The sequence below is a fragment of the Rhynchophorus ferrugineus genome, unplaced genomic scaffold, assembly GCF_030347505.1.
Source record: "Rhynchophorus ferrugineus isolate W39M unplaced genomic scaffold, kcgeb_rfMv2 rfM2, whole genome shotgun sequence".
Classification (NCBI taxonomy): domain Eukaryota; kingdom Metazoa; phylum Arthropoda; class Insecta; order Coleoptera; family Curculionidae; genus Rhynchophorus; species Rhynchophorus ferrugineus.
The window spans coordinates 5,889,587-5,916,584 of record NW_027472581.1 but is presented as its reverse complement, the minus strand read 5'-3'; the positions used below and the strand labels follow the sequence as shown (position 1 = coordinate 5,916,584).

The 26,998-nt window shown below is 32.5% G+C and overlaps 1 protein-coding gene and 2 long non-coding RNA genes across 4 annotated transcripts in view; 1 reads left to right on the top strand and 2 right to left on the bottom strand.

The window, feature by feature from the left end:
* The first annotated feature begins 468 nt into the window (after positions 1 to 468).
* On the top strand, positions 469 to 25,777 carry Rabex-5 (Rabaptin-5-associated exchange factor for Rab5). 2 transcript variants are annotated; one of them, XM_076394742.1, is made up of 9 exons: positions 469 to 607; positions 7,623 to 7,734; positions 14,268 to 14,483; positions 16,575 to 16,902; positions 18,357 to 18,613; positions 21,542 to 21,699; positions 21,839 to 21,971; positions 22,033 to 22,142; positions 24,679 to 25,777. In XM_076394742.1, the coding sequence occupies exons 2-9, from the start codon at positions 7,641 to 7,643 to the stop codon at positions 25,450 to 25,452; spliced, it is 2,070 nt and encodes a 689-aa protein (XP_076250857.1). In that variant the 5' UTR covers positions 469 to 607; positions 7,623 to 7,640; the 3' UTR covers positions 25,453 to 25,777. The 2 variants fall into 2 exon arrangements, with proteins under 2 accessions (XP_076250857.1, XP_076250855.1); XM_076394740.1 differs by lacking the exon at positions 469 to 607 and having other exon boundaries at positions 7,594 to 7,734.
* LOC143190467 (uncharacterized) overlaps positions 3,431 to 26,998 on the bottom strand; it is a 35,582-nt gene continuing 12,014 nt past the window's right edge. The window contains exons 2-3 of the long non-coding RNA XR_013004244.1: positions 4,248 to 4,348; positions 3,431 to 3,559 (exon numbers count right to left, since the gene is read on the bottom strand). This is a non-coding gene — a long non-coding RNA (uncharacterized LOC143190467). The remainder of the gene's footprint in view (positions 3,560 to 4,247; positions 4,349 to 26,998) is intronic.
* Positions 12,099 to 12,661, bottom strand: LOC143190463 (uncharacterized). The gene is made up of 2 exons (XR_013004241.1): positions 12,543 to 12,661; positions 12,099 to 12,463 (listed from the first exon to the last, which is right to left on the bottom strand). It is a non-coding gene; the product is annotated as an uncharacterized LOC143190463 (long non-coding RNA).

Sequence of the window (26,998 nt, the reverse complement as noted above, 5' to 3'; positions counted from 1 at the left end):
ACAATTCAATCAAAAAATGGATCAATCTGATACGAACTCATCAAAGAGATCACGTTTGTAAGACGCATTAATTATTTTTCTTTGGTTCATTTTTTGGTCAGGACAAGGCTAATTTCTGAACACTCATTGAAGATATTGTGGAAAGTGTTTTGTTTACAAGGATCGCTCTTAATTAAATATCAATATTATAAAAATTGATAGGATATAATTTCAACAAAATAGAATTTAAAAATATGACTTTACCTTTATCAGGAAGGATTTTTATTGCAAATGACAATATATGCATAATATGTTATCAGCTTTGCATTAGATGTTTTTCTAGTTGCCTAAAGATCGTTGCATAAAGCAACGAAAATATATTAAAAATACATTCAATAAGTTACCATTCCCTTAATATCTACAAGATAATAGACATAATATCTACAAAACATTAACTGTGTGTTTGTAAAAAATGCATATATTTGAATAGCAAATTTAAATCAGCTGATAATTCGCTACATAACCTAAAAACGTCAGTTCTTGAATAAAAATAAGAAATTTAGTAAACATAATTACAATTTCAACTTCCAGTGTTCAAAAAAGAAACTTTAGGTAGCTTATTTTTAAGGTATGTTGTTAAGATATTTCAGTATTTTTTTAACCGATTAAACTTGAGTTTAAACTTCAAATCACTTCCTGTAGATTACGTAGACCGAAGTTTAATGTTGATATAATTCAAATTATATGGAATTGTAATAATATTTGTCTATACATAATCATCAATTAATTGAATGTCGGATATATAAAGAACATATTAGGAAATATTTATTTTAGCTACCTAAAATGTATGCGTAAAACTATTTTAAACAATTTATCTTCAATTCCATATTTCTATAGTGTTAATAAAAATTATGAATTATATTATTATTAATTAGAAACCAGAGCCAAAACTATCTGTATGATTTTAATATTATTTTGCTTAGATTACTATATTTTAAACATAAAGTTCATATAAACTATATTTGATGTATTTAATGAACTTCTTGCTGTTTATTATCTACATTTGTGTTCATATTAATGTACTATTTAAATAATCGTAAACTGATATGATTTTATTATTTACCGGTTGTGTTTAATTAAAGCTTAAGTGATAATTAATTAGAAAAACACAGAGTTTTTCAATATTGTTTATGTGTTTTACAAAACCATATAACAATAAATATGTGACAGTATCCTGTAGTGATAGGTAAATTATTAAACTAGTTCTGCTTTGATAAAAGTGATGTACTATCTATTCAAATATGCTTTTCGGTAATAAAGCGTTGATCCAAGTTTTATCTTTCTAGCTTTATGACCTTATTGTTAGTTAAAGAGGATATGTATACTAATGAAAGAATAAAAGGACCGTATTTATTTGGTCTATTAATAGAGGAAATTAGACGTGTTTCTTTGTTATATGTAAATTACGATATAGGTATTTTGGTAATCTTTATAATGGGCTGGGTAAAAGTAATTTCGATTTTTTCATGTTGTTTTTTTGTCAATTTATTTTTATAAATTTCAAGCGCTATCGAGATATATTCATCTCAAGATATGTTTAAGAATTTCATCGTTATTTTTTTAAGCAGTATTCTATGGAGTGATTTCTTTCAAACGCGCTAGGGTATGCCATCATTTATTTGGAATGTACGACTTTAAGGGGATCTCTTAATAAAACCAAGATTTGTCTTTTTCTCGACCCATTATTAATTTAAAGTTCATTTGAGTTTTTTTTATTTTGAGCGATATAATTTGTAATTTTAAAAGGTTCAAGGGCTAATGTTATGTTTTAGCAAAATAAAAGTAGTTTTAGTTCTTCTTGATACACTTTTAAGAAGAAATGTCAATAGATTTGTAATTAGGGTATAGTGGTAATATAAAACGTAATAATAGTATAATCTCGGTTCGTTATTATGTTTACTAATTTAAATAGCAGCGAAATTGTAAAAAATCCAACAATATTCTTTTTTAATATTGGTCTGAGTAATAGTTTTTGTTTACTTCTGACAGAGCTTATCAAACAAAGAACAATTTTATTCTTTTTTTGAATTATAGTTGATTATGATTTCTTCTTTAAGCTTTCTCGAAATTACAGGGTGGTCAATTTTGATATAATAGGGTTTTCCAACTGTTTTATTGGGAAAGTGGTTAATCGAACAATTTTGGGATTTCGTCTACATTTCTAAGTTTCAAGGAAGTTACATGACGGATTTGCATTTTTTAACTATTGGTTTAACAAAAATACATTTGATCGCAAGGAGTGGTATGATATATATTTTAAATAATATTTGAAATGCCGATAATGCTTGATATTCATTAATTCCTTTAAAAAATAATTAATTGATATTAGGGGGATTATATTGATTAATCGTTAAAAATAATCTATTTCAAACCATAAAATTGTGTCCCTTATAAAACGACAACATTTACTGAACATGCTCCTATATAATACAAGTGTTTTGAGGACATAACAACTAATTAGCACGTACAAACTGTACATAATTTAATTTAAAGCTTTTAAGTAGTTCGGTAAACATTTTGAGTATAGATTTATTATATTCGACGATAAAATTAATTATTTTGGTTGTTCTAATTTTAGGTTTTGATATTACCATTTGCCATTTATTTAAACACGTAATTTTCTAAGTTCCAAAAACCATCACATACTAGATGATGGCCTTAGAATGGCAGTGAGTAATATTCACAGATAATGCGTTGACATTTTGATTCTGAAAATAATTTTCGTCATAACTTTTTCTAAGTGGTAGTCCCAGTAGTGTCTGCTAAATTGCTTGAAGATTATTGTCATTCCATACACATTAATTCTGTTACTTAAATTACTGAAGCTCTCTAGAAGCTTGGTGAACGAACACTAATTTTCAAATTTACATAATGTCTAACCACTGAATCATTTTCTAATGGTTTGAAATAATATGTTATATACATCTTCATATTTTAGTGGCGTTTCACTAATTTCTTATTTGCCTTTAATCGAAAATTTGCCGTTCTTCAACTTTTTGAAAGCTCTAAGGACAATTTGGATCGGTCTTACCACAAATTTCAACAAGGAATGGATGTTTTATTGACTAATATGTAATGTTGCAATATGACGTTACATAACAGACAATTTTAATAACATTTTAGAGTCCATATATTATTTAAATGATGAAAATGTATTTGTATTCGCTATACATCTTGGAAGGTATATAATCTTTATAATTATTATAGAGAAGCAGAAAGAACGTATTACTTAGATTGAAGGAAGAATTATTTAAATAAAATATTTCTAGGGTCAAAGTCAAAAATTTATTAGGATTAGAAGATAATGATTTAAGTTGAGAATATAATTTTTGAACGATATTTTAATGATTTCTCAGGTTTCGTAGAAAACGTTGTTCTTGTATCTAAAGCACTATTCTTATCTTAATTTATCTTATAGTCCAAGGCCTCGTGTACTTGTTTACGTGTACGTGTTTTACTATGGTAGGCCGGGGACTTTTCAATTGACTGGTTAAATTGATTAGTTACAGGTATCATTTTTCTGGAAATATAAAAAAATCATTTTGAAAAATATATAAAGATTATAAATATAACAATATAAAAATTAAATACAAACAAAAATAAAACTTGTATAGTCTATTCAAAATTATTTTGTACATACGTCATCAAGATGTTTAATGTATTGCTTGTCGCAATTTGCAATTTCGTTTTAGAATCAGACAATAGCTTTCTTTTCATTTTACTCTAAGTAAAAAGAGACACAATGCTGTCTGATTAGTTCAAATACGTAAACGAATGAGCCTGTCAAAGTCGTCTTTGTCAGACGTATGTAGAATTCTTGAAAGCTATAATGATAAAAGGTTATAACTCTAACCTATAAACTATTGTGGCTGTATAATTAACTGTAGTTTTTAGATGTACTATAATGTTAAGATAAATTATATTTGATAACATTTTTGTTCATTTATTTTATTTATATTAGAAATTTGTTGTGTGTTAAAGCCAAACTGAACTAAAACGCAGAGTTGATGCGGCAACATTGCGACATTTTGATGTATGTACAAAATAACTTTGAACAGACTCTATAAAGAAAATATAAGTATTATCACTATAATAGAATCTCTTATAATAAATGTTTACAAAATAAAAACAATGTTGGTTAAACATTTGCCTTCTTAATGGAAGGGTAACTTTCTAATGTAATAAGGAAATAATTTAGGATTTTTTACTTGAACATTTCTTCAGTTTCTATACGTCCAATATACGATTTACTAGTTCATTGTAGCGCCATCTGGTAGGTGGACGCCAGGAATCCATTCTCCGTAGTCACCTATAAAATTAAATGTATCTTAAAAAGGGAAACCTATCGTATTTTGTGCAAAGCTGAATGTTCGTCATTACACTTTCCAGTGTAAGTACATTTTCCAGGCATCTAGTGATGACGTCTACAGTATGATGTACGGTACTCCTTCATTCTATTTAAAATTATTTTTCCATTATTTTACCAGTTACTGGTAGGAGGCTTATATTTCTACACGAGGTCCTATGCTGTAATGGTTTGCCTGATTTGGGCATCATTACAACATGGGCAATTTTCTATTGCCTTTAAAATGTTAAAGATTAAAGCAGGTTTTAAGTACTTTAACTAGGTTCATGATCTCCTGGTGCGGTAGATGTTTCAAGAGAGTTGCGTCGTCAAGATCGTAACCTGGTGCTTTCCCTTCCCTGAGAGTTCTTATATATCTGCGAAATTCTTTAGGATGCACGCTCTTCAACCGCACGTTTAAAAAATTACATTAAAATGAATATTAAAACTGAAACATGTTCATGTTTTAATGTTGCTCGAACAAAAATAACTGACAAACCGTCAGAACAAGTTGGATCTTACAGGCCTATCTAGCTGCTACCTGCGATATCAAAATTATTTGAGAAACTGCTGTTAAGACGTATTAAACCACTTATAGAAATACCAGATTTTCTTTCAGTTTGGATATCGAAATCACCACTTGACAATCGACCAAGTGCAAGGAGTAATAGCGGTTGTTGAAAAAGCATTCGAAGAAAAGAAATACTGCCCTGTAATATTCCTGGATGTCTCACAACCTTTTGACCGGATATGGCAATATGGCATTTGGGATTAATCTACAAAATGAGCAAATAGCTACCGCAGAATTAGTGTAGATTGCTGGAATCATATCTTTTCAAAAAAAAAATGTCGAGTTTCACAACACTTAAACCTATCTCGGTTGGAATTCTACAGGATAGTGTTTTGGGACCACTATCTATTCTATATTGGTGATATTCCAACAACAAAAGAACAGTATTTGGAACATTTGCCGACGACATAGTTACACACACCAACGTGGAACTAGTACAGCTACCGGACAACACGCAGAAAATCAGAAGATTGAAGTGAACCAAACCACATGAACTTGTCTAGTGTATAAGTGTATTCTTAACTTTAGCTTTAGTTTAGTTTTATTTTAATTTGGGATATATATATATATATATATATATATATATATATATATATATATATATATATATATATATATATATATATATATATATATATGTATATGTATTAATCCCGTACTCGCCTTGCTTGTGCTATTAATATAACAGGTCATTTAAAAAGTCCACGGTCTGACATATAGATTTTTTAGTTAGCCCAAACCCTCAAAAGATGCGTCTATAAATTTGACAGCTGTCGGATCATTAGTTTGTGAATTATAGCATTTTGAGTGAAGCAGCTTTTGTTATTGTAAAAAAATGTATAAAAAAGAATTTCACGTGTTGAAAAAATATTGCTTTTTGGAGGGAAAAAATACAGTTGAAGCAAAAACTTGGCTATCAAGCCGAGTTTCCGGCCACTGCCACAGGAAAATCAACCATCAAGGATTGGTTGGCTAAGTTTAGTTTAGACTTAAAAAATCCACAAAATGATTTTAAATTACAGACATTCAAAAGATATCAACTGAACGTGTACGTCATATCATTCACGAATATTTGGGTATGAGAAAGCTCTGTGCAAAGTGGGTGCCGCGCGAGCTCACTTTTGACCAAAAACAACGACGAGTTAATGATTCGGAGCGGTGTTTGAAGATGATCATGTGTAGTAAACCCGAGTTTTGCGTCGATATGTGACAATGGATGAAACATGGCTCCATCATTTCACTCCGAAGTCCAATGGACTGTCATCCGATTGGACTGCACACGATGAACCCGCTCCAAAGCATGGAAAAACTCAACAGTCAGCTGGCAAGTTTATAGCGTCTGTATTTTGGGATGCGCATGGAATAATTTTCATTAACTATCTTGACAAAGGAAGGACCATCAACAGCGACTATTACATAGTGTTATTGGACCGTTTGAAGGACGAAATCGCCGAAAAAACGGCCGCCTTAAAAAAAAAGAAAGTACTGCTTCATCAAGACAATGCACCGTGTCACAAGTCAGTGAAAACGATGGAAAAAATCCATGAATTGGGTTTCGAATTGCTTCCTCATCCACCGTATTCTCCAGATCTGACCCTCAGCTACTATTTCCTGTTCTCAGATCTGAAAAGAATGCTCGCTGGGAAGAAATTTTCGTTAAATGAAGAGGCGATCGCGGAAACTGAAAAAATGTGGTTTACTATGGTAGGCCGGGGGCTTTTCAATTGACCTGTTAAATACAACAGAACAGTAGTAATATATTAATTTGTAAATTAAGATTGTACTAAGCATATCTAATGTAAAATTAATTTTAAAAAATGTGTATTTGTCAGGTGGTCATATTATTTTGTCCATTATCTGTATCTAATGTAGTGTTTTCGAAAGGAAATCAATCTAGGTCCCAAGTGATAATTGAATTTGAAAGTATTATTTTCGAATAATGATTTTTCAGATTTCTCCGAGAACATTGTTCTCCTGCCTAAAGTACAATCCTTATCTTAATGTGATTAAATTATACACGGGTCGATCAGGTCTATTTGTTTAAAATATTTATTGTGTACACCATGTTTCATTCTTTAAGTATCGATAAAAACTCGCGAAGCGACCAGTTCGAATTCAGTTCTTCAACCGAAACTACTAAGAGTTCTCGTCGTTTTCATTCGATCCGTGTTCGCGTCGTGGCGTTGGCGGGTAGTTAGTTACTATTCATTCGAGAGGGATTAAGTGGAATTAGCGTGGAACGATTCAGCGAACAGATAACAGATTTTCGTTTGGCGGGTACTATCGAATCTATCACGGTTAACTACAAATGGCTGATCCTGGTGAATGCTTAACGTGTTCCTCCGCCAGTACCGTCTCGCTCTCGCAAAAATCCGCGTCCAAGGAGAGGACTCCCTCTCTGAAATACCCCCAGTTCCCCGTGGTGCAGATGCTGATGAAGGAGCTGAATCTCTGCGCTCACGATCCGATCTTCGTGCCACCTTCGTAGACTGAGGCGTTCGGGAAATATTGGGGGTCGCGTTTATTTTCGGTCTTCTGGAGGATGGGAAAAACGATCGAACGGTCGATTTCGTCCGAAGAATAGACTTTTTCGCGTTAAGATATTAGTTAATCTTTTTATGCTTAGTATTGTTAGTGTTTAAAAGTGACTGAATCAAAATGTTGCAGAGGTCGTACAAATACATTATGTATGCAACCAAACAGCCGTCGTTGCGGATCAACCAGGCGGACCTGCAATGCAAAGAGGGATGCGGGTTTTATGGAAACGCGGACTGGGATGGTAAGTTTCGATTTTGGATTAATACGTAATCATGTAATGTGAATGTTCATAGATAGTAGTAGAGTGCAACTTAAACGACATATTTATTAGGTACTAACATGTATTCTGATTATGTTTTTCACCTTTAGAGGTAATTTATCCAGAAAAATTGTTACAAAATATTTTCCGTCATTTGCAACATTCCAGACAAAGCGTCGGGCTATGACTAACGGGTCAATTGAAAAGTCCCCGGCCTACCATAATAAAACACATTTTTTGCCAAAATTAGTTTTTTTATTCAACATAATTCCCTTCAAGGGTGATACACTGATTATAGCGACCCTCCAACTGTTCGATACCATTTTTGTAGTACGATTTGTCCTTTGTTTCAAAATAGGCCTCAGTTTCGGCGATCATCTCTTTCGTCCTTCAAACGGTACAACAACGCTATGTAATAGTTGCTGTTGATGGTCCTTCCTTCAATGAAAATTATTCCATGCGAATCCCAAAATACAGACACCATAACCTTCCCAGCCGACTGTTGCGTTTTCCTACGCTTTGGAGCGGGTTCATCGTGTGCAGTCCACTCGGATGACTGTCGATTGGACTTCGGAGTGAAATGATGAAGCCATGTTTCATCCATTGTAACATATCGACAAAAAAACTTGGGTTTATTAAGCTTGGTCATCTCCAAACACTGCTCCGAATCATCAATTCGTCATTGATTTTGGCTAAAAGTGAGCTCGCGCGGCACCCACTTTACGCAGAGCTTTCTCATACTCAAATATTCGTGAATGATATGTTGTACACGTTCAGTTGATATATTAAGAGTGTGTGTAATTCAAAATCATTTTGTGGATTTTTTAAATGTTTACGTCGGTAACAAGCTCTTTTGGGCGTCCACTGCGTTCACCGTCTTCGGTGCTCATTTCACCACGTCTAAACTTAGCATACCAATCCCTGATGGTTGATTTTCCTGAGGCAGTATCCGGAAATTTGGCATCAAACTAAGTTTTTTCTTCAACTGTATTTTTTCCCTTCAAAAAGCAATATTTTATCAACACGCGAGATTCCTTTTTATCCATTTTTTTCACAATAACAAAAGTTGCTTCACTCAAAATGCTATAATTCACAAACTATTGATCCGACAGTTGTCAAATTTATACACGCATCTTTTGAGGGTTAGGGCCAACTAAAAAAGATATGGATTTAATTCTAGTAGTGCCATCTATGTGTCAGGCCGGGGACTTTTCCATTGATCTGTTAATAACTGGACAAGTGCTAAAAAACCTACCAAGAAAAGCAATTATTAAACTCACCAACTTGATTATGATTCCGAAATCTTTCCTGTTTAGATATATTCTTATACATAGTGCAAGCTTTCGATAAAGTCTGACATAAAGGACTCGTATATTTACTCCATAAAATGTTACTGTTATTGAACTCTTAAACGGCTACATGGTGTAGTAAAGTTAGACGTAAACAAGAACAAACTTAATCAACCACGAAAGAAACAAAAGCAGGTATACCGCTAGGCACTCTTTTGAGCACTGTTCTTTAGCGCTATACATGTGACATGTCACAAATAGAAAATGTTACTATAGCTACATTTGCTGATATCATTGCAATATTTGCTATTGGAGACAATATTGATTATTGAACTAAAAACATAAGATTATATAAATCTTGTTGAAAAAGTACAAGTTAAAAAAATAATTAAGTTAGTCTTAATATCAGCTCAAGTAGATGTTAGTCCTTATTCAGTGACCAAATATGATTTAAAATGACCAGATATTCTAAGTTTTATTTGTGTTTAAAAATAAAATCCATGATATAATAAATTATCCATTGTTTCGTCCGTTGCTTGCATCCCATGCTTCTTTCTCGCTTCATTGCACATATATGCAGAGGATGAAAAACCCAATCAAGTTCGATTCGGTTCTTCGGCGCTGAACCTCTAAGAAATTATTTTTATTTTTATTGATTTAATAACTTCTTTGTATGGGTCTGTTGTTGTTTTCATACTATTTTCAATTTGGAGCTGCAGCTTTTCTTGCATTGTTTAATTGATTTATTTAATTATTTATTTTTTATTTATTTATTGATTTATTTATTTTTAAGTCAATTAGAATATGTTCCAATTCATTTTTTGTTGATCTTTTCGGTCGAATAACATGTTTTGTAGTAGCATCTTATTTTTATTTGAAAACAAATCCTTCATATCTTCATCAAAATGATCACTTTTAATGTCAGGGGGCACAGTTTAGTGATTCGTCAAATGAAACGCTCAATTAACTATATAAATAATACAATAATAATGAATGGGAGACAATTGGAGATTGGAGGAAAAATGGAGACAATCATTTATATATTTTTAACATTTTACGAGTTTTACGTAAACCTTTGACATAAAAGTCTCAAAGCATTGAATTTTGTTGTTTGGGCTTTGGATTTTAAATCATCCCCAAATAATTTGTCGAAAATTGAAAGCAGTAAAGTGTATTTTCTTCCATGGAAGGAGATGAAGCAGTTAATTTACTCGAACTGCTGGTAGTACCATACACGAGCTTTGTACGGCACGCAACGTGAAAGTAAAAAAGAAATAATGAGCAACGTCGTAGAAATAACCGCAGAAAGCCCCATTGACGTCTGTGATCACTATCGAGACAGCTCAGTATCTATTTTTAGAATGATGCAGTTTCAATCTTTGTGACGTTTCTTATAATTGACGTATCAAACTTTAATCAAAGGCCAATTTCTAATGACTTTTAACTGGTATCAGCCAGATGTTGTCTTACTTAGTAGCCGCGTTAAACTATAGGGTGTCCAACACGTAACGGTTTCTCAATGATGAAGTGGTATCGAAGGACTCAATTTTACCTGTGATTTCAGTTGTTTTCAACGGATTTTCAATCTCGTAAAGTAAAATCCACAAAGCAAGAATGAGTATGTATTTTGGTCAGCGAGATCTTTTGGTTAATATTTAAAATGATTAAAACTGATCATTTGGGGTCAGTTTGAATGTGAACCCAGTCCAGCTCAACTCAAACTCTCAAGAACTTTTATATGACATGTGACGGGAAAGATCCAATTGGGGGTGGAGGGGTAATGGCTTCCATTTATTATCGCGGTTTTATTGGTAGCCATGCAAAAAAAATTGAGTTGACTGACTGACGATGAAAATTGGATGTACTACGAAAAACACAAGCGCAAAAAGTTATGGATTACTCCAGAGAAGCCATCCCCATGTTCCACAATAAAGTTCCATAGGATGATCTTTTTTTGTCATATAGATCATCGCAGAACCTCCCCCCCCCCTCCGCAGCTACGACTGACGAACGACAGTAATCGAATGTTCCAAAGGATGATCTTTTCTTTTAGGATGATCCTCAAACCAACAATAGCGAATAATAGAAATCTTCTCCATCCAGCATATTCACCGTCTTCTGATTACCATTTATTCAGTTCGATACAACATGGCTCGATTGACACGCGGATTCGAAAGTACAAAAGCAAGTCAAAAAGTCGTAGAAAACGGTTTAAAATATTTTGAATTTTATCGATAAGTCCATTTTTGAACGAAAAATGATCAGAATATACGCCAACACCTAATAGAAAACAACATAAGCTTTTGAACGATATGGAATCGATGATAGAAATTGGCTTCAACAAAATGCAATTTAGAATACATGGATTTCATTTTCACGCCCTGTAGATTTAAAAATCAAAGATTGTTTTGTGTTATCATTTTCATTTGTTTCGCTATAATTTGTAATAAAACAATCTGGTGATAAAAGAGTTGCTTGTCCCGACCTATATTGTTGAAAATGTGTTTTTGTTCTGCATATTGCGTTTTGATGCTATGATAACGTTTTATCTGATTTTGTGAGATCATCCGACTATAAATGTATATTATTTCGTTCTTTTTCATAAAATGTAGAATGATGTTAAAATTCTGTTGATTGTTTGCGAAAGGTATTATAAACAAAAATGTATGCGTATATCACACATCAGACAATAATAATGTTATTGTAAACTAAATTTTAATATTTCAGATTGTTCTAATGGGGAGGGATTTAAAAGTACTAAGAATTTTTAATTTAATTTAATTTTCATTTCTAAAAACCGGGCTTCAGCTTGTTTTTACATTTAAACAAATAATTGTTACACTAATTGCTATAAAAATTACTTCATAAATACAAATTTCCTTAAAATGTTACACAAAAGTAGGGAAAAATCCTAAGATATCCTCTAAAACTTCAAACAGAAACGTAGAACCAAAAAATCACAAAGATCTTTCCCTTTGGTGATCAAAACGCACAATGTGAACATGGTTACGATTATTGAAAGATCAAAACAAATTGACAATCAAAAAAAATGTTTTTCACTGCTTGTCAAATAACGTTCAACCCTATTAAAAGCTCTATGACCAAAAAAACATTGAATACTATTCGGTATCAGCCGGTTTGGTGGCACAGTGATAAAGGCGATAGGACGGCTCTCCTACTATTACGATAGCCGCGGATTCGAATCCTGCTGGGTCATGGTCGTAAATTTATGTTTGTGATTGTCCTGGGCAAGAGTGTAAAATCCGACAAGGAATATGATCGCAGTCACGCCAGTAACCAGGCTGGGTAAGACCGGATGTCTTCTAGGATAATTTCTAAAGTTGGTCACTCGCCAGTCAGAGTTCAGAGGCCACGTTAAACTGTAAGTCCAGTCCAGATAAACCCCAGTTGGTAAAAGGAGACTTTAAAATATAATTAAAAATAACAATTCGGTATCCATTTAAAATTTGCGGGTTATCCTTCAACAGGTGTCATACTAACCTCTCGGCCATTCGGTTGTCTGTCTCCCATAAATTTGGAATTTCGAAACAAAAAAAAAGGGATTATGATAAGCGAGGCTAGAGCTGACTATAACAAAACAATTGAATATAATACTTTTTCAAATAATAGCTAGATGTGTATACGCGTGTGTTTGTATGTAAGTGATTTCTAAAAAACAGGCTATTGTGATTACACTGGAATGCGTTGGACATTCTCGTAATTTATATACGCGTTGCAACATATACAATGTATATTCAAGGATCTTCCCTAGTATCATCGACAAATTAAAAAATAGAGCTAGACTCAGACTCTGCGGCTACTGATAAATATCAAGCATGTAAATAATACGATGTGTGTTCAAGAGTTGACGGGACCTTTTTTATTTCTTAGAATTTTTTAAATTTATTTATCAAACTACCAGGTGTACCGGAAAATTATTACTGTTTTTTTTTCGGAAAAAAAAACTACATGATTTTCAAGAAAATAGAAAAAATTATTTATTCAAAAGATTCACCATTTGATTCTACACATCTTTCAGGCTATTTATGGAGGCCATCCCAAAAAAAAAAACCATTTGTCCATTGAACAAAACCATTCATCGAGCCATTTTCTAACTTCTTCGAAATTGGTGAAGGGTTGCTCTGCAAGCGCGTGTCCCACTGATGCGAAAATTTGATAATCAGACGGGGCAAGAGTACGACTGGTGCGATATTATGTCCTATCTAACGTTTTCGGACCTAATATGGACGTTTTTCGATCAATGCATGGTTCAAATTGATCGTTTGTTGTCGGTAGCGATCATTATTAACTGTTTCAATAGTTCGTAATACACCCCACCAAACACAGAGCATTGTCTAGCGACCAAAACGATTCGCCAAGTGCTGTGTGCTATTTCACATCACCCGTTACTATTCGATGCAGAAATGACTTCCGTACCCTTAAAACAGCATCTCACAGACGATTTCCCATTTGCTTGTCATTCAGTTGATGTGGGTTGAGTGTCATCTTGCCATCTTTTGGATTTTCCCCATTGCTCGTAATCGGTCGCTAATTCATAATTCAATAACTCTTGCAGTTTCGCACCTTCAAACTTTTTCGGTCTACCAGAACGTTATTTGTCTTGCATATCGAAATCACCACTTTTGAATTTTCGAAACTTTTTTTCGAAACAAATTTTTAAGGTTCGAGCATGCTCACCGTAAGCTGTAAACTATTTTTTTCTTGTACGTTTTTAGGTACAAAACTTGACATTTTCAAAGAAGTATAAGAGATCAATCTATGGCGGTCTATGGCGCAAACTATAACATGTATATCTTTGAAGCTTAATATCAGTAGAATAAATTGACGTATGTGACATGTGTCAAATCATAACATTGCATACTTAAGCCTAACGACATCTGTTAGAAAAACCGCTAATGACTTTCTGACACATCCGGGAAACACCTGGTTCTAGACATGCTTACGAAATGAATAACAAAAAAATACCAACACGATATATATTTCAAAATTTCCATTCTTTTTTGATCACGCCTCGTACAATTTACGTTGCCTAAACATAATATTTGTTGTTTTGATTTTCTTCCCGAGACTGATGATTCGTAAACGTCAACATATCATTGCCCATGATTTCGGAAATAGTGATCGAGATATTACTACCGCTTATAACAAGTCCAAAATTCAACTTTCCGTGCTCCCTGTCGATTTACTTATTCTGATATTTTGCAGGATATTGTTCGAAATGTTACCGCAACCATATGGAGCAGGCGAGACGCAAGAAACTGAAGCAAGCGGCGAACGCTCAGTCCGGCCATCAAGGAGAGTCGTCAAAGAGTCAGGTGTCGGGCTTCACCAAATTCGAGGAGAAAAAGAGACAACAGACTGATAAGAAAACGAAATATTTCAAAAGCCTGCCTGTGTTTAAGAAAACATCCAGCGCTAAAGGTAATCACTATAATTTTAAATTGTTTCAAGCCTTTGGGGGCCTTAAAATGTGTAATTTTTGTGGGTTCATTGTTGGGGAGAAAGTAATTTAGGTCCAGGGAATCTCTAGTAATATTTATTCAAGTAGTAGCGTGTTTGAAAGGCAACAGTCAATAGAACGTTCTAGATCAAGTTTATATTTGTAAATCGCTGCTGGAATGAAAGGAAATCGAACCATTTCTGATACGAATGATTACACAAGTTTATAGATTCTAGTCAACTTTTGGATCCGAGTAGATGAGAACGATTCTGAACATTATTTAATGACTTTGATGGTCCTAAAGTCAAATCTTCAATGCGTGTGTCATCATTGGTTCTAGTTCTCAAGTTGGCACATGATGGCAGCACTGCGCTCTTATAAAGGCTGTTCGTTAAACATAATTTAAAATAATTTAAACATACTTGTTTTGTACTATGTTTGAACTACGGAGTGTGTAAGGCACTCAAAGATACGTATACACAATACTTTGGTTTTGCTGACTGACAAGCCATGGGTATTAAGTGATCACTTATTGAAAATATATCCTTTTCATTTTCTGTGCCAGCCTTATAAAGAAAACAGAAAAATCATGTAGATAATTGCTACTTTGGCTAGATGAATGTCGTCTGTATAATACAAAAAGTAGCACAGTAAAAATATCCTGACTTATTATCAGTGTTGAAGCCATTCAAACCACATACGAACAGTGATCTATTCAGGTACAAATGAAAAAATGCCTTCAGTGATGAACTGAAGTGAAGTTATGAAGGTAATTTGATTCGCGATTTGAATTTATCTAAACAAAAAGCAAAATCGGTTGTAGAAATGGAAATATTTTAACCCTCAAACATAAGTCACTATATACAGAAGCATAAATCACGCAATATAACAAAGATTTATTTCATGTGATGAATACACCACATGTCGAAATGAATGGCGTTTGTTCATAGATGGTTCTAAGTATAGTTTAAAGGCGACTCTGCTCCACATTGAATGTAAAAACCATCCCTACTGATTGTTCCCGTAGTACAAACGAAGGAATGCTACGACACAATGCGTACAATTTTGGCCAAGACCAAATACAATGAGCATAAATAGAAAATGTGTGATAATCGAACCATAAATCATCAGATTACAAGTTACGTACTTGTATAAATAAACACTTGTTGGTCGCTCAGGTCCAAACCTGTGTATACTTATGTTACAGACCAAGAAAAGTGAATCACGTACGACAATAATGCGCGAAAAAGATCGTGGTTGAAACTCAGAACGATTGCAAAGCCCGCACTGGCAGCAATGAAAGTCATTGTCTTCTTTTAAACTCGTTTCTACAAACTCTGGAAGCTTGTCAGTACCTCTGGCGCATATATTATTGATTAATGTCTGAAAAAAAATGAGATAATCCGAAATTACTTTTTCTCCAACCCATTAAATAACAGGTTTTTTTATTTTCTTTAGTTTTTACTCTGAAATTGTATTTTCTTTTGTTCCTTCTTCATTTTCTAATTATTTGGGTCCTTCCTCCATTTTATCTTGTCTTTGTGTTCCTTTCTTCAACATCCCCTTCTTCCCATTTTCAACTTTTCCAAATTTCATACCTCCCTATTAATAATTATTATCCACAATTATTCAATTTCCTTATCCTCTTGCTTGCGTGCATATCATTTTAGCTATTTCCTCTAGCAATCACTCTAGACTTTTCATAATTATTTTCCTTTTAAATTTTTCCTGTTCTTCAGTACTACTATTCTTTTCACTTTTGTTAGTGCTACAACGGTTGCAAAAAGTGTTTTCCATATTTCACCATAACTGTATTTTTCTTGTCTGTTTCCATTTGTTTTATAACATCCATGATTTTGCTTCTTATTGATTTTAGGTTTTCCATTTTAATTCTTATTCCCCTACTCAAAATATTATCAGGTTCTTTCTGTTTGTTTCTTTCTACCTCATGAAGTAAACTTTTCATCAAACCGATTAAATAACAGGTTAAATGCACACCATAATAATTTGTCAACGTTACCCCGTCCTTATCGAAAAACACATAAAATTAATAACAACCCAACTTGTTTCAGATATAGGAAAACCTGAAAAATATGCTGGACTGAGACAAAACAATGATCCGGATGCGGACAAACTTAAGACAGAGTTTCTGTCGAAGTACAAATATTTGGGCGACGAAATCCGTAGGGACTTTCTGAGGTTTAGCGACAGCTTTATTAGACAGATTTTGGAAGACACCAATGTCAAGCCCGTGGACGAGCTGGCCGAAATAGCCCAGAAACGTTATAATGTATATAACACGCGTATAAACTCCTACCATCTATATCAACAAGTCTCTGCGGAGGTTAGGGCAGAATTGGAAGACTTTTTGGAAAAGTACACGATGACTGCTTTATATACGTAAGTTTATGTTTGGTCTTGAATTAATATTTACATATTATATACTAGAAATAAACAACAGCGATCTTAAATAACTGTATAATTGACTTGGCATTCGAAGAAAAGGTCTAGATCTATCTCAAGAACCTTTCTGCACCCTTTGAAGTGGATCAATCTATGTCCAGTTCTTATTTTGTTTTTCTATTTTTCTTCTTCCTTATTTATCTATTATTATTATTTGTTTTTCGTGTGTCGTCATCGTTCATCAATTGTTTATCGTTGATCCTTTATTTTACTTACTGTATCTTCCATTTGTTTAGTGATAGTGTACTCTATATCCATCTTTTATTGTCTTTAGTTTTTACTCTGTAATTGTATTTTCTTTTGATTCTTCTTCATTTTCTACGTATTTGGGTCTTTGCGTCACTTTATCTTGTTTTTATATGCCTTTCTTCAACATCCCCTTTTTTCCCTCCAATTTTTCTAACTTTCATACCTTCCTATTAATAATTATTATCCACAATTATTTAATTTCCTTATCCTCTTACTTGCATTAAATATCATTTTAGCCATTTCCTCTAGCATCTCCCTAGACTTTTCATAATTATTTTCTTTTTACATTTTTCCTGTTCTTCAGTAATACTATTCTTTTTACTTTTGTTAGTTCTACAACGGTTGCTAAAGGTGTTTTCCATATTTTAACATAGCTGTTTTGTTCTTGTCTGTTCCCATTTCTTTTATAACATCTATGATTTTGCTTTTTATTGATTTTAAGTTTTCCTTTTTTATTCTTATTCCCCTACTCAAAATATTATTAGGTTCTTTCTTTTTATTTCTCTCTACTTCATGAAGTAAATGTTTCATCTGTCAGTTTCTCAGTTTTTCTCTATTTGGTGCAAACGCTTGGATATAATTATTTGGGTGAATCCTAGGTTTGCAATCTATACCGGGCTTGTGGAAATGAGATTTTTGTTGATGAAATAGTCAAATGTTTATAATATAGTCAAAAAAGTTTTTTTCTTCATTGTTGATTGATTCGTCAATGATAAGAACCACTTTACAAACTTTTGTGATTAAGTTTTTAACATTCCAGTCATTCATTAACGAGTGATGGCAGATCTTCGTCACGATCATCATTTGTATCAGCTTTTCTGCGTTCATTTGATATAGTCAGTTATTATGTTTACATAAAAAATTAATGAATGAATAAACATCTAAATGAATACTGTTTGCAAAAACATTGTTGTTGTACAATCAATGCTGTACTATCAGTTACTGGTGGTTATTGCCAGACAAGTTTCAATTGCCAGTGATTCATAAATGAGTCCTAAACAAAAGTTCATTAAAGCTTGCAATTCCGTATCTTACTTTAAATATCTTTTATGAAAAGTTTAAAGTTTTATGGTAAAATCTGTAAAAATTAAATCATATGCATCTTAACAATTTGGGACTCTGTAAAATAATGATTTTTTAAGGTCACTCTTTTGTCCATCTTCCACCAACGATGAAGACAAAGATTTGTCGATTCAGGACAGGATCCGAAAATTAACTTGGGTGAACGCTCACCACCTGGACTGTTGCATAAGCGAGACAAGTCTGGAAGTGAGGGATTTAGTATACACCGCCATAAACGACTTGCTGGGCATGGATTCCGTTAAGGCACCGCAGGAAAAGCTGCAATGCGTCGTGAAGTGTTGCCGCAGCGTCGTTGAGGTCCTACAACATTGCCAAGGTAACATACTGATAAAGATAACGCGCTGATATCGATATTCTAGTAAATAGTTTAAAATGTCAAGGTCTATAGATATAAGATTTAGATACAAAAATGAGAATTGAATTATTTCTAGCGTGATGTTATCTATATTACGAGGTTTATAACCTTCAGATGTTCGCCAAATGGCCATGTGATTTCAATATTGTTTTTCGACTGTGTTATGTAATATTGCGGTTTGGTAACATATGTGCAGATCATAAATACATTTGCACTTTCACTTTCGGAGAGTGTTATCAATAAAAATTTAAACGTTAAAAAAATGTTATAGCGTTAAACATTATTTCGCAATATGAAATGAAGGAATAACTTTTTTTAATTTATAAGAAGAATCATTAGGATTTTTTTATCATTTACATTTTACATTAGTTATGCTTAGTACAATCTAAATTTACAAATTAATTTATTACTACTGTTCTGTTGTACTTGCATTAACAGACAAGCAAGGCGAGTACTCGATAATACATCAATATATATTTCCCAAATTAAAAGAAAACTAAACTACTTAAGCTAAAGTTAAGACTACACTAAACAGGTTCTTGTGGTTTGGTTCGGTTCAATTTTCTGATTTCCTGCGTGTTGCCCAGTAGCTGTATTGTTTCCACGTTACTATGATTTAGCAATCTTATTTCATGTTTTAAGACAAAATCTTGGATCACTTGCAGGTCTTCGTTGGTTATGTACCGATAAGCATTGATAATTAGTCGTAGAACTTTCTTTTAGGTGCGTTGGATTACTAGTTTGATTTGATGTTTTAGTGCAACCCCATATTTACACCCCATAGGTCCAAGTGATAACTCTGTTGTCGGCAAATGCCCTAAGTGATGTTTCCTGTTTTATTGAGATATCAACAATATAGAGCAGATACAGGAGTAGTCAGTACAGCCGAAATAGGTTTAAATGTTGAGAATGCCCCCTTCGTGCGAAGAAATTTTCTTTCGAGAAGATATGATTCCAACAGTCGACAGTCGACAGAATAGTTCTGATAAATTGTGATACGGCAGCATTGCGACGTGCTGACGTCATACATTTTGATGATGTGTATTGGCTCATTTATACGTCATCAAGATGTTTAATGTATTACCTGTCGCAATTTGTAAATTCGTTTTAGAATCAGACAATATTTTCCTTCTCATTTTATTCTAGTTAAAAAGAGACACAATGTTGTCTGATTAGGTCGAATACGTAAACGAATGAGCCTATCAAAGTCGGCCGGTTCTCAGACGTATGCAAAATTGTTGAAAGCTATAGTGTTAAGTGGTATAACTCTAACCTATAAACTATTGTGGCTGCAGAATTAACTGTAGTTTTTAGATGTACTATAATATTAAAATAAATTATATTTGATAACATTTTTGTTCAATTATTTTATAAAGATTAGAATTTTGTTGTGTATGTTAAAGCCAAACTGAACTAAAACTGAGAGTTGATGCGGCAACATTGCGACGTTTTGATGTCTCAAATTTAAATGACGTACGTACAAAATAACTTTGCACAAACTATATGTTAAATAATTGCATGTATTTTGATCAGCGATATCTATTGGTAAAAACGCAAAGTATCAACGTTAAATAACCTAACTTAACTATTAGATTTGATTATTTTAACGACAAAGTGACACGGAGAACCAAAAAAAAACTTAATATAATAATATGTTGTGACTAACGATGAAAAGTGAATCTACTACGATAATCCCAAGCACAAAAGGTCTGAGTTCGACCAGGAGAACAGTCCATATCGACACCACAACGAAATGTTCATGGCCATAAAGTCTTAGTGTGTATATGGTGGGACTTGCCTTATGAGTAGTTAAATTCGTATTAAACTATTACTACAGATATCTACTGACGTCAATTAAACAAATTTAACGACGTATTTTTGCAAAAAAAAGGATCATCAATAGTCTGCATGCATTTAATTTCAGAATTGTTTGCGTGGTTCCAACAGGGAAGTGCAGAGAACGCCATTTAGCGTCATTTCATTGGTTAGTTCAAATTACCATTACAGGGACCTGTAAAGATAATATTTTATCAGGAAAGCATTTCATCGGTTGAAAATTTCATATGTATCACGTGACCAACCTCTGACGTCACATTCTACTGACCAATTAAATTTGAAATAAAACCCAAATGTAATTTTTAAAAACAATTTCTTAAAATAGAATTCTATATAAATACAAATATTATAAAATACCAAAAAAGTAAAATATAAGTATATAATGAATATATATTCTAACTACCAGCATTAGTTGGACCACGCAAAACATTTCCTCGGTTTCGCCTATATGAGTAAAACCTCTATATATACTCTATGATAGTGTGTAACAGACGCAAAGACCTCTTATATGACAGCGCTGGGTCACACGTTGCAAAATCAACATCGTTCATCGTTTCAAGACATGTTATTTTCTTTGTCGTAACGAAATTTTCAAACAGAGAACGATTTTTCTTTATTTTGAAATGCAACTTTCCAGCCACTTCAACAATTTCAGTATTTTTAGACTTAAAATAGCACCCAATGTATACACCATATATATACTTTATGATAGTGTGTAACAGACGCAAAGACCTCTTTTATGACAGCGCTGGTCACACGTTGCAAAATCAACATCGTTCATCGTTTCAAGACATGTTATATTCTTCGTCATAACGAAATTTTCAAACAGAGAACGATTTTTCTTTATTTTGAAATGCAACTTTCCAGCCACTTCAACAATTTCAGTATTTTTAGACTTAAAATAGCACCCAATGTCTTTTCAACGAACGTTTAGAGGTGTCTCTACAAACGATGTCTGCTAAGTTGATAATTAACGCCATCTATCAGGAAAACGCCACAAACTTTTTTCCGAGATACAATATCGTAATTTATACAGTTTGTGCTGATTTTTAGGTGGGCCTGTAAGCGCCGATGAATTTCTTCCGGCTCTTATTTTTGTGGTACTGAAAGCCAATCCCGCAAGACTAAAAAGTAACATTCTCTATGTTACACGATTTTGTAAAGAGTCCCGATTGATGCAAGGAGAAGCGGGATATTATTTCACAAATTTGGTACGTACGAATTAATTTCCACAATTTCTCTGCACTATATTATTTTTAGAGTAATTAATCGAGACAAACCCTTACAATTTATCTGCGTATCTGTTATGCCGTGATAAAAATAGAATTCAATCATTATTCTTATTTTCAGTGCTGTGCAGTTTCATTTATAGAAAACTTAACTGCGGAATCCTTAAATATGCCCGAACAGGAATTTCAGTCTTACATGTCTGGAGAGATGACTACTGTTAGTGCTTGGGACTCAGCTTTGGTTGCGTGCGAAGGTAATTGGATCTCGATCTGTTTTGATAGAAAAATATACGTTTTTTTTTTCATTAATTTTAGGGATGCACCAGTTGTGTGAACATCTATCGCTTCTAAATAATTTAAATGAACGTAACATTTCGATTCAGGAGGAGAAAAACAAGCTGATGGAGGAAATGAATGCCTTAAAGGTATGACTATAATTGAAATTATTTGGCATCACTCACTGTTATCAATTTATTTATGATTGCGATATTAATTACCGTTAATATCTTTATATATAAAAAATTCAGTTCCATAGATTGTTCCGAAATTTGTATGGAAAAGGAAACATTTTAAACGTTATAATTTTATTTATAGTTTGTCATAATTACGTTGCCATGGTAATCGTTGTTATGGTAGAAATTTAAAACAACAAAACGAGAGAATTGAAATTTCTATGATAGCAGCATCCATGAAAATTCCGAATTAATTAATTTAAATGCATTATTAAAACATTTCCAAAAAATTGGTCAAAACATCTTTCATCATAGTGATTATAACATATGTTATCAGTCTCATTATTTATTTTGTATTGGCACGTGCCGAATTTTTAATATCGTTATCAACACATGTTAAATAAAATGATGTAATGGGATTAACAAAAATTTAACAGCCTAGACTCTGGCCAATGTTATAAATAGAAAGTTTAATGATGAACATGGTACCAAAACAGACCAATTAAATTGCTATTTTGATAATGATTTTTTTTCTAGTATATACCAAACCATAATAAACATATTTACTACGAATGCATTAACAATTTAATTTTTATCATAAAATTGCTAAAGTATACTAAAAATATGTATTAAAATACTTTTTATTCAACGAAGTATCAGCACTCGGATAAAACATTTTGCCAATATGCCAACACTCTTTAAAATATATCAGCTGCCGTCCACAAAACTATTTTTTATTTTATCTTATTCTTTTTCTATATAAAAATACTAGCGACCCGCCCCGGCTTCGCACGGGTGCAATGCTGATACTAAATTAAATACACTACAGAAAAAATATGAACGTTGTATATAAAAACATAGCGGCCCGCTCCGACTTTGCACGGGCATAAAATATATATGCCTATGTCACTCAATGAAAACATGATTAAAATCGATCCAGTATTTTTGGTTCATTCATTACTGCCCTTGGCCTGCACGCATTAAATTTGGAGTAAAACAATTCCTCTTCCCCTATACTTACTATGAAGATTTCCTGCTATCTTTGGAATATCTAAATTCATACAATTTTTATTACATTACACATTTTTAAACGCAAATTTTAAATTTGTAATATCTCCGAAAATATTTGTTTAATTTACATGCTGTAAGGAACCATATTGATCTATATTAATTGCACACTGTATTTAAGGTACTTAATTCGATAAGGATTAATGCCGTATTGCTTAAAATAGCTTCGTAAATAAGCCATTTTCTCACGTAAAAAGTAAACAATAAAAATGGTTAATGTGGGTTATCCCTAAAAGATAAACATATACCATCGGGGACTTCTTTGTAGACCTTTTTATGGTGTACAATACTGTAGTACATTAATTTGATCTAACTCGTAGGGTTAGGCAGCGTTTTTGCTAATTGCTAAATAAGCCTAAAAAAATAGGTTAATTTACGACATCACGTTAGAAACCTCTAAAATTAGCAATGTTGCCTTAGTATATTATGCATGTATTATACATATAAACCTTCCTCTTGAATCACTCTATCTATTGAAAAAAACCGCATCAAAATCCGTTGCGTAGTTTTAAAGATTTAAGCGCACATGGGGATATAGGGACAGAAAAGGCGATTTTGTTTTATACTATGTAGTGATTTTATATATAAATCCTTTCGGTATAATTCTAACAGATTTGCTAGGTCATTTAGTCAATCAATCATTTTTATGCTTAATGGTTAAATAATTCATTTGTATGATATATTGTTTTGTTAGTTTTTGTTTTAAACGATGTAGTATAAACTTCAACCATTTTTTAAGTGATGTTTAAGAAGCTTTTAAATGTTTTTTCTTTGTTGAAGCATTACAACATGATTTAATTCAATCTATAAACACGCTAAATGATTATTAAATTATCCAGTAGGCGTCGTCGTACTTAGTTTGTCAGTAAAATTTAATTGTCAAAATTCAACACATGGCTCATCTTTTAAGTTTTGGTTACCATTTTTAAATCAACGAAATCTAAAAATTCTACTGTTAATCACAGTATTTTTTTACTTACTGTTGTCACTACTACTGTAATTACTATTGTCAAGGAATTTGACAAGGTTACTTGTCAATATTTCGTTCCCAAAAGTCAGAAACCAGTTTTTTTAATAGATGGCTTTAAAGTTGCATATGACTAGTAATTCTTATTCAGTGAAGCCATACTATAGCGCATATGGAAACTAACAGTCTGTAGAACATTCTAGATATAAAGGCCTTTTACATTCTTGTACTTTTCATATTATTATTCAAAATATATAACTTTTTACATCCCAAAAGGCTAATCGAAAGTTGTCATAACTGTGAGAGAAAAAATAGTTAACTGGAAATTAAAAGAATTAACCCAATGGCGCCATATTTTATGGAACAAAAAACATATTAAACAACCTATTACATATATATGTTCAGTACTATACATATCAATGAAATTGTTTAATATATTTTTGCAATAAACTTATTTTTTATTTTTTGTTTTAGGAAGATATTACACGAAAGGTTTCTAGTGTGCTTGAGAGTACTCCCCTGGTGATTAAACCGAGAAAGTCAATATCTGTGACTGACGAAAAACCATCCGGCGGGTCACTATTATCAAACATTGCTATAGCCACACACAACTCCGAAAACACCGATAAAACTAAGTTAACGCTAGACTTAACGCCATGTATAAAATTTCCCTGCATTATTGAGGACAACATTGAAGAGGATAACGTTTTAAAACCCTCGTTGTCGGCCGATTTACTCAGCCCCTTTGAGCAAAGCTTCGAAGGAACTACACCAGATGATAACAGCATCCTGGGGCTTTCCAAGGTGAATTATGACATCGATCTATCCGACTTAAGCGCAGAAAATAGCATGGCCGAAGCTCTGACACCCGAAAAGAGGTTTTCTCCGACTCCCAGTTATACGCCAGACCCGTTTAGTCCTGTCGGTACGACGTGTACCATCACACAGCAACCTTTAATACCATCCAGCGTACCACTACAAATGACAGTACAAAAAGAACCACAACAAATCAAGGACGATTTTGTCTCTCCTTTCTTGGAGGACTTAACGAGAGAAACTGCGGAAGAAACACTATTAGATAAGATAGAGGCGACTCCAACAATTAATTTACCGCCACCTATTAACCCCATTAAAACTGAGTATTCGGGGTTTTCAAAACAAGGTTGGAAGATTCCAAGCATTCCCTGTAATACTGGTGATTATAGTAGTTTAAGTTCGCAACCTGGTACATCAAAACAGGATGAATAAGTCTATATCGTGATTATTACTTTTATTTATTTCAATACAAATGAGAATATTTATATTTAAATAGTTGAATGTATTCATGTTGTACAAAAAATGTTCTTGTGTGTATTTTTTTATTGAATCAGTGTAATTTTATTCTACCCACTGTATAAATATATACAAAATCACTATGAATATTCAAATATTGTTGGGAGGTAGTAATATTTTTTAAAAAACTGAAATGAATTTATGTAACTGTTTCGATGAGATTTTTGTATTAAATTTTGTTTGTGATATGATATAAACTATTTAAAAATATTAAACTGTTTGAATATACATATTATCGAAATATATTTGTTTTATTTTCCGTTATTCGGGTGTTTTTATCGATATTTGACGGGTGATGAAAAAAAAGCATACACATTTTCAGAATTTTTATACCTAACAATTTTTACCATCTATAACATAATCCATTTTTGGTGTTTGAAAATCAGAACCTGGTATTCTTATCCCTGAAACTTATACAAGAAAGTTCATATTGATCGTTAGGTTATTAATAAATCACAAATCGTGATATATTGATATTGACAATGATATAATGAGTATATTACTCTATGATCACAATGTATTAACTTGCTTCTATTTGACAGATATGAAAGTAGATAAACTTAGTATTATAAGCACAAAATATTGAGTAACATAAAAATATTCCTCTTTTGTGATTATAAGGTAAGGTAGTATTTGAAATGTGACAATTATGACAAAAATATATGCACGCGCGCTTCAAATATTACAATAGGCGCTTAAATTTAAGAATCGGAATAAATGGTTTCGAACTCTCTACAATGGCAGAACGAAAAAAAAAATGTTAACGGTTAGAATGAGAAATATCCGAGATCATTTTGAATGTCACGCACACACGTCGAAATAGAACTGGAGAAGTATATTATGCAGGTATCAAAAGTATATGTTCTTTACCTGAATTGGCAATTTGGCACCAGATATTTCTATTTTAGTACTTAACTTTAGCTTTTTATATAATTCTAAAATCTTCATAAAATTATACTTTGATGTAAATCAATTATATATTAAACTCATTGTTTAGGTAAAGTAAACTGTAACTAAAATATTTACAAGCGGAATTTATCTTATGAAAGTCAAAGTACGAATTTCTAATAACACGTAACTTTGGCTTAAAAAACTTATTATTATACGTATTTAAATTTTACTATAATAAACTTTATATTAAATAAATAATATTAAATATATATTATATATATATATTTATTAACATATATATTAAAAAAAGAATATAATAAACTTTATATTAAAAATATAATAAAAAAGCATTAATTAAAATGATAACATATAATCAAAGTCTAGTGTATACAAAACGCGGTTATCTAAAGACAAAAAATTGGCAAATCTATAGTTTAACATTTTCATACAGCAAAAACATTTTGAAATATTTGGCGTTAAGCTTTAAACGCGTTTCTCTCGGAACCACCGTTATTCGTGTTGACGTAATATTTCAATTCACTCAATTTGCATGGGATTGGAAATATTGAAA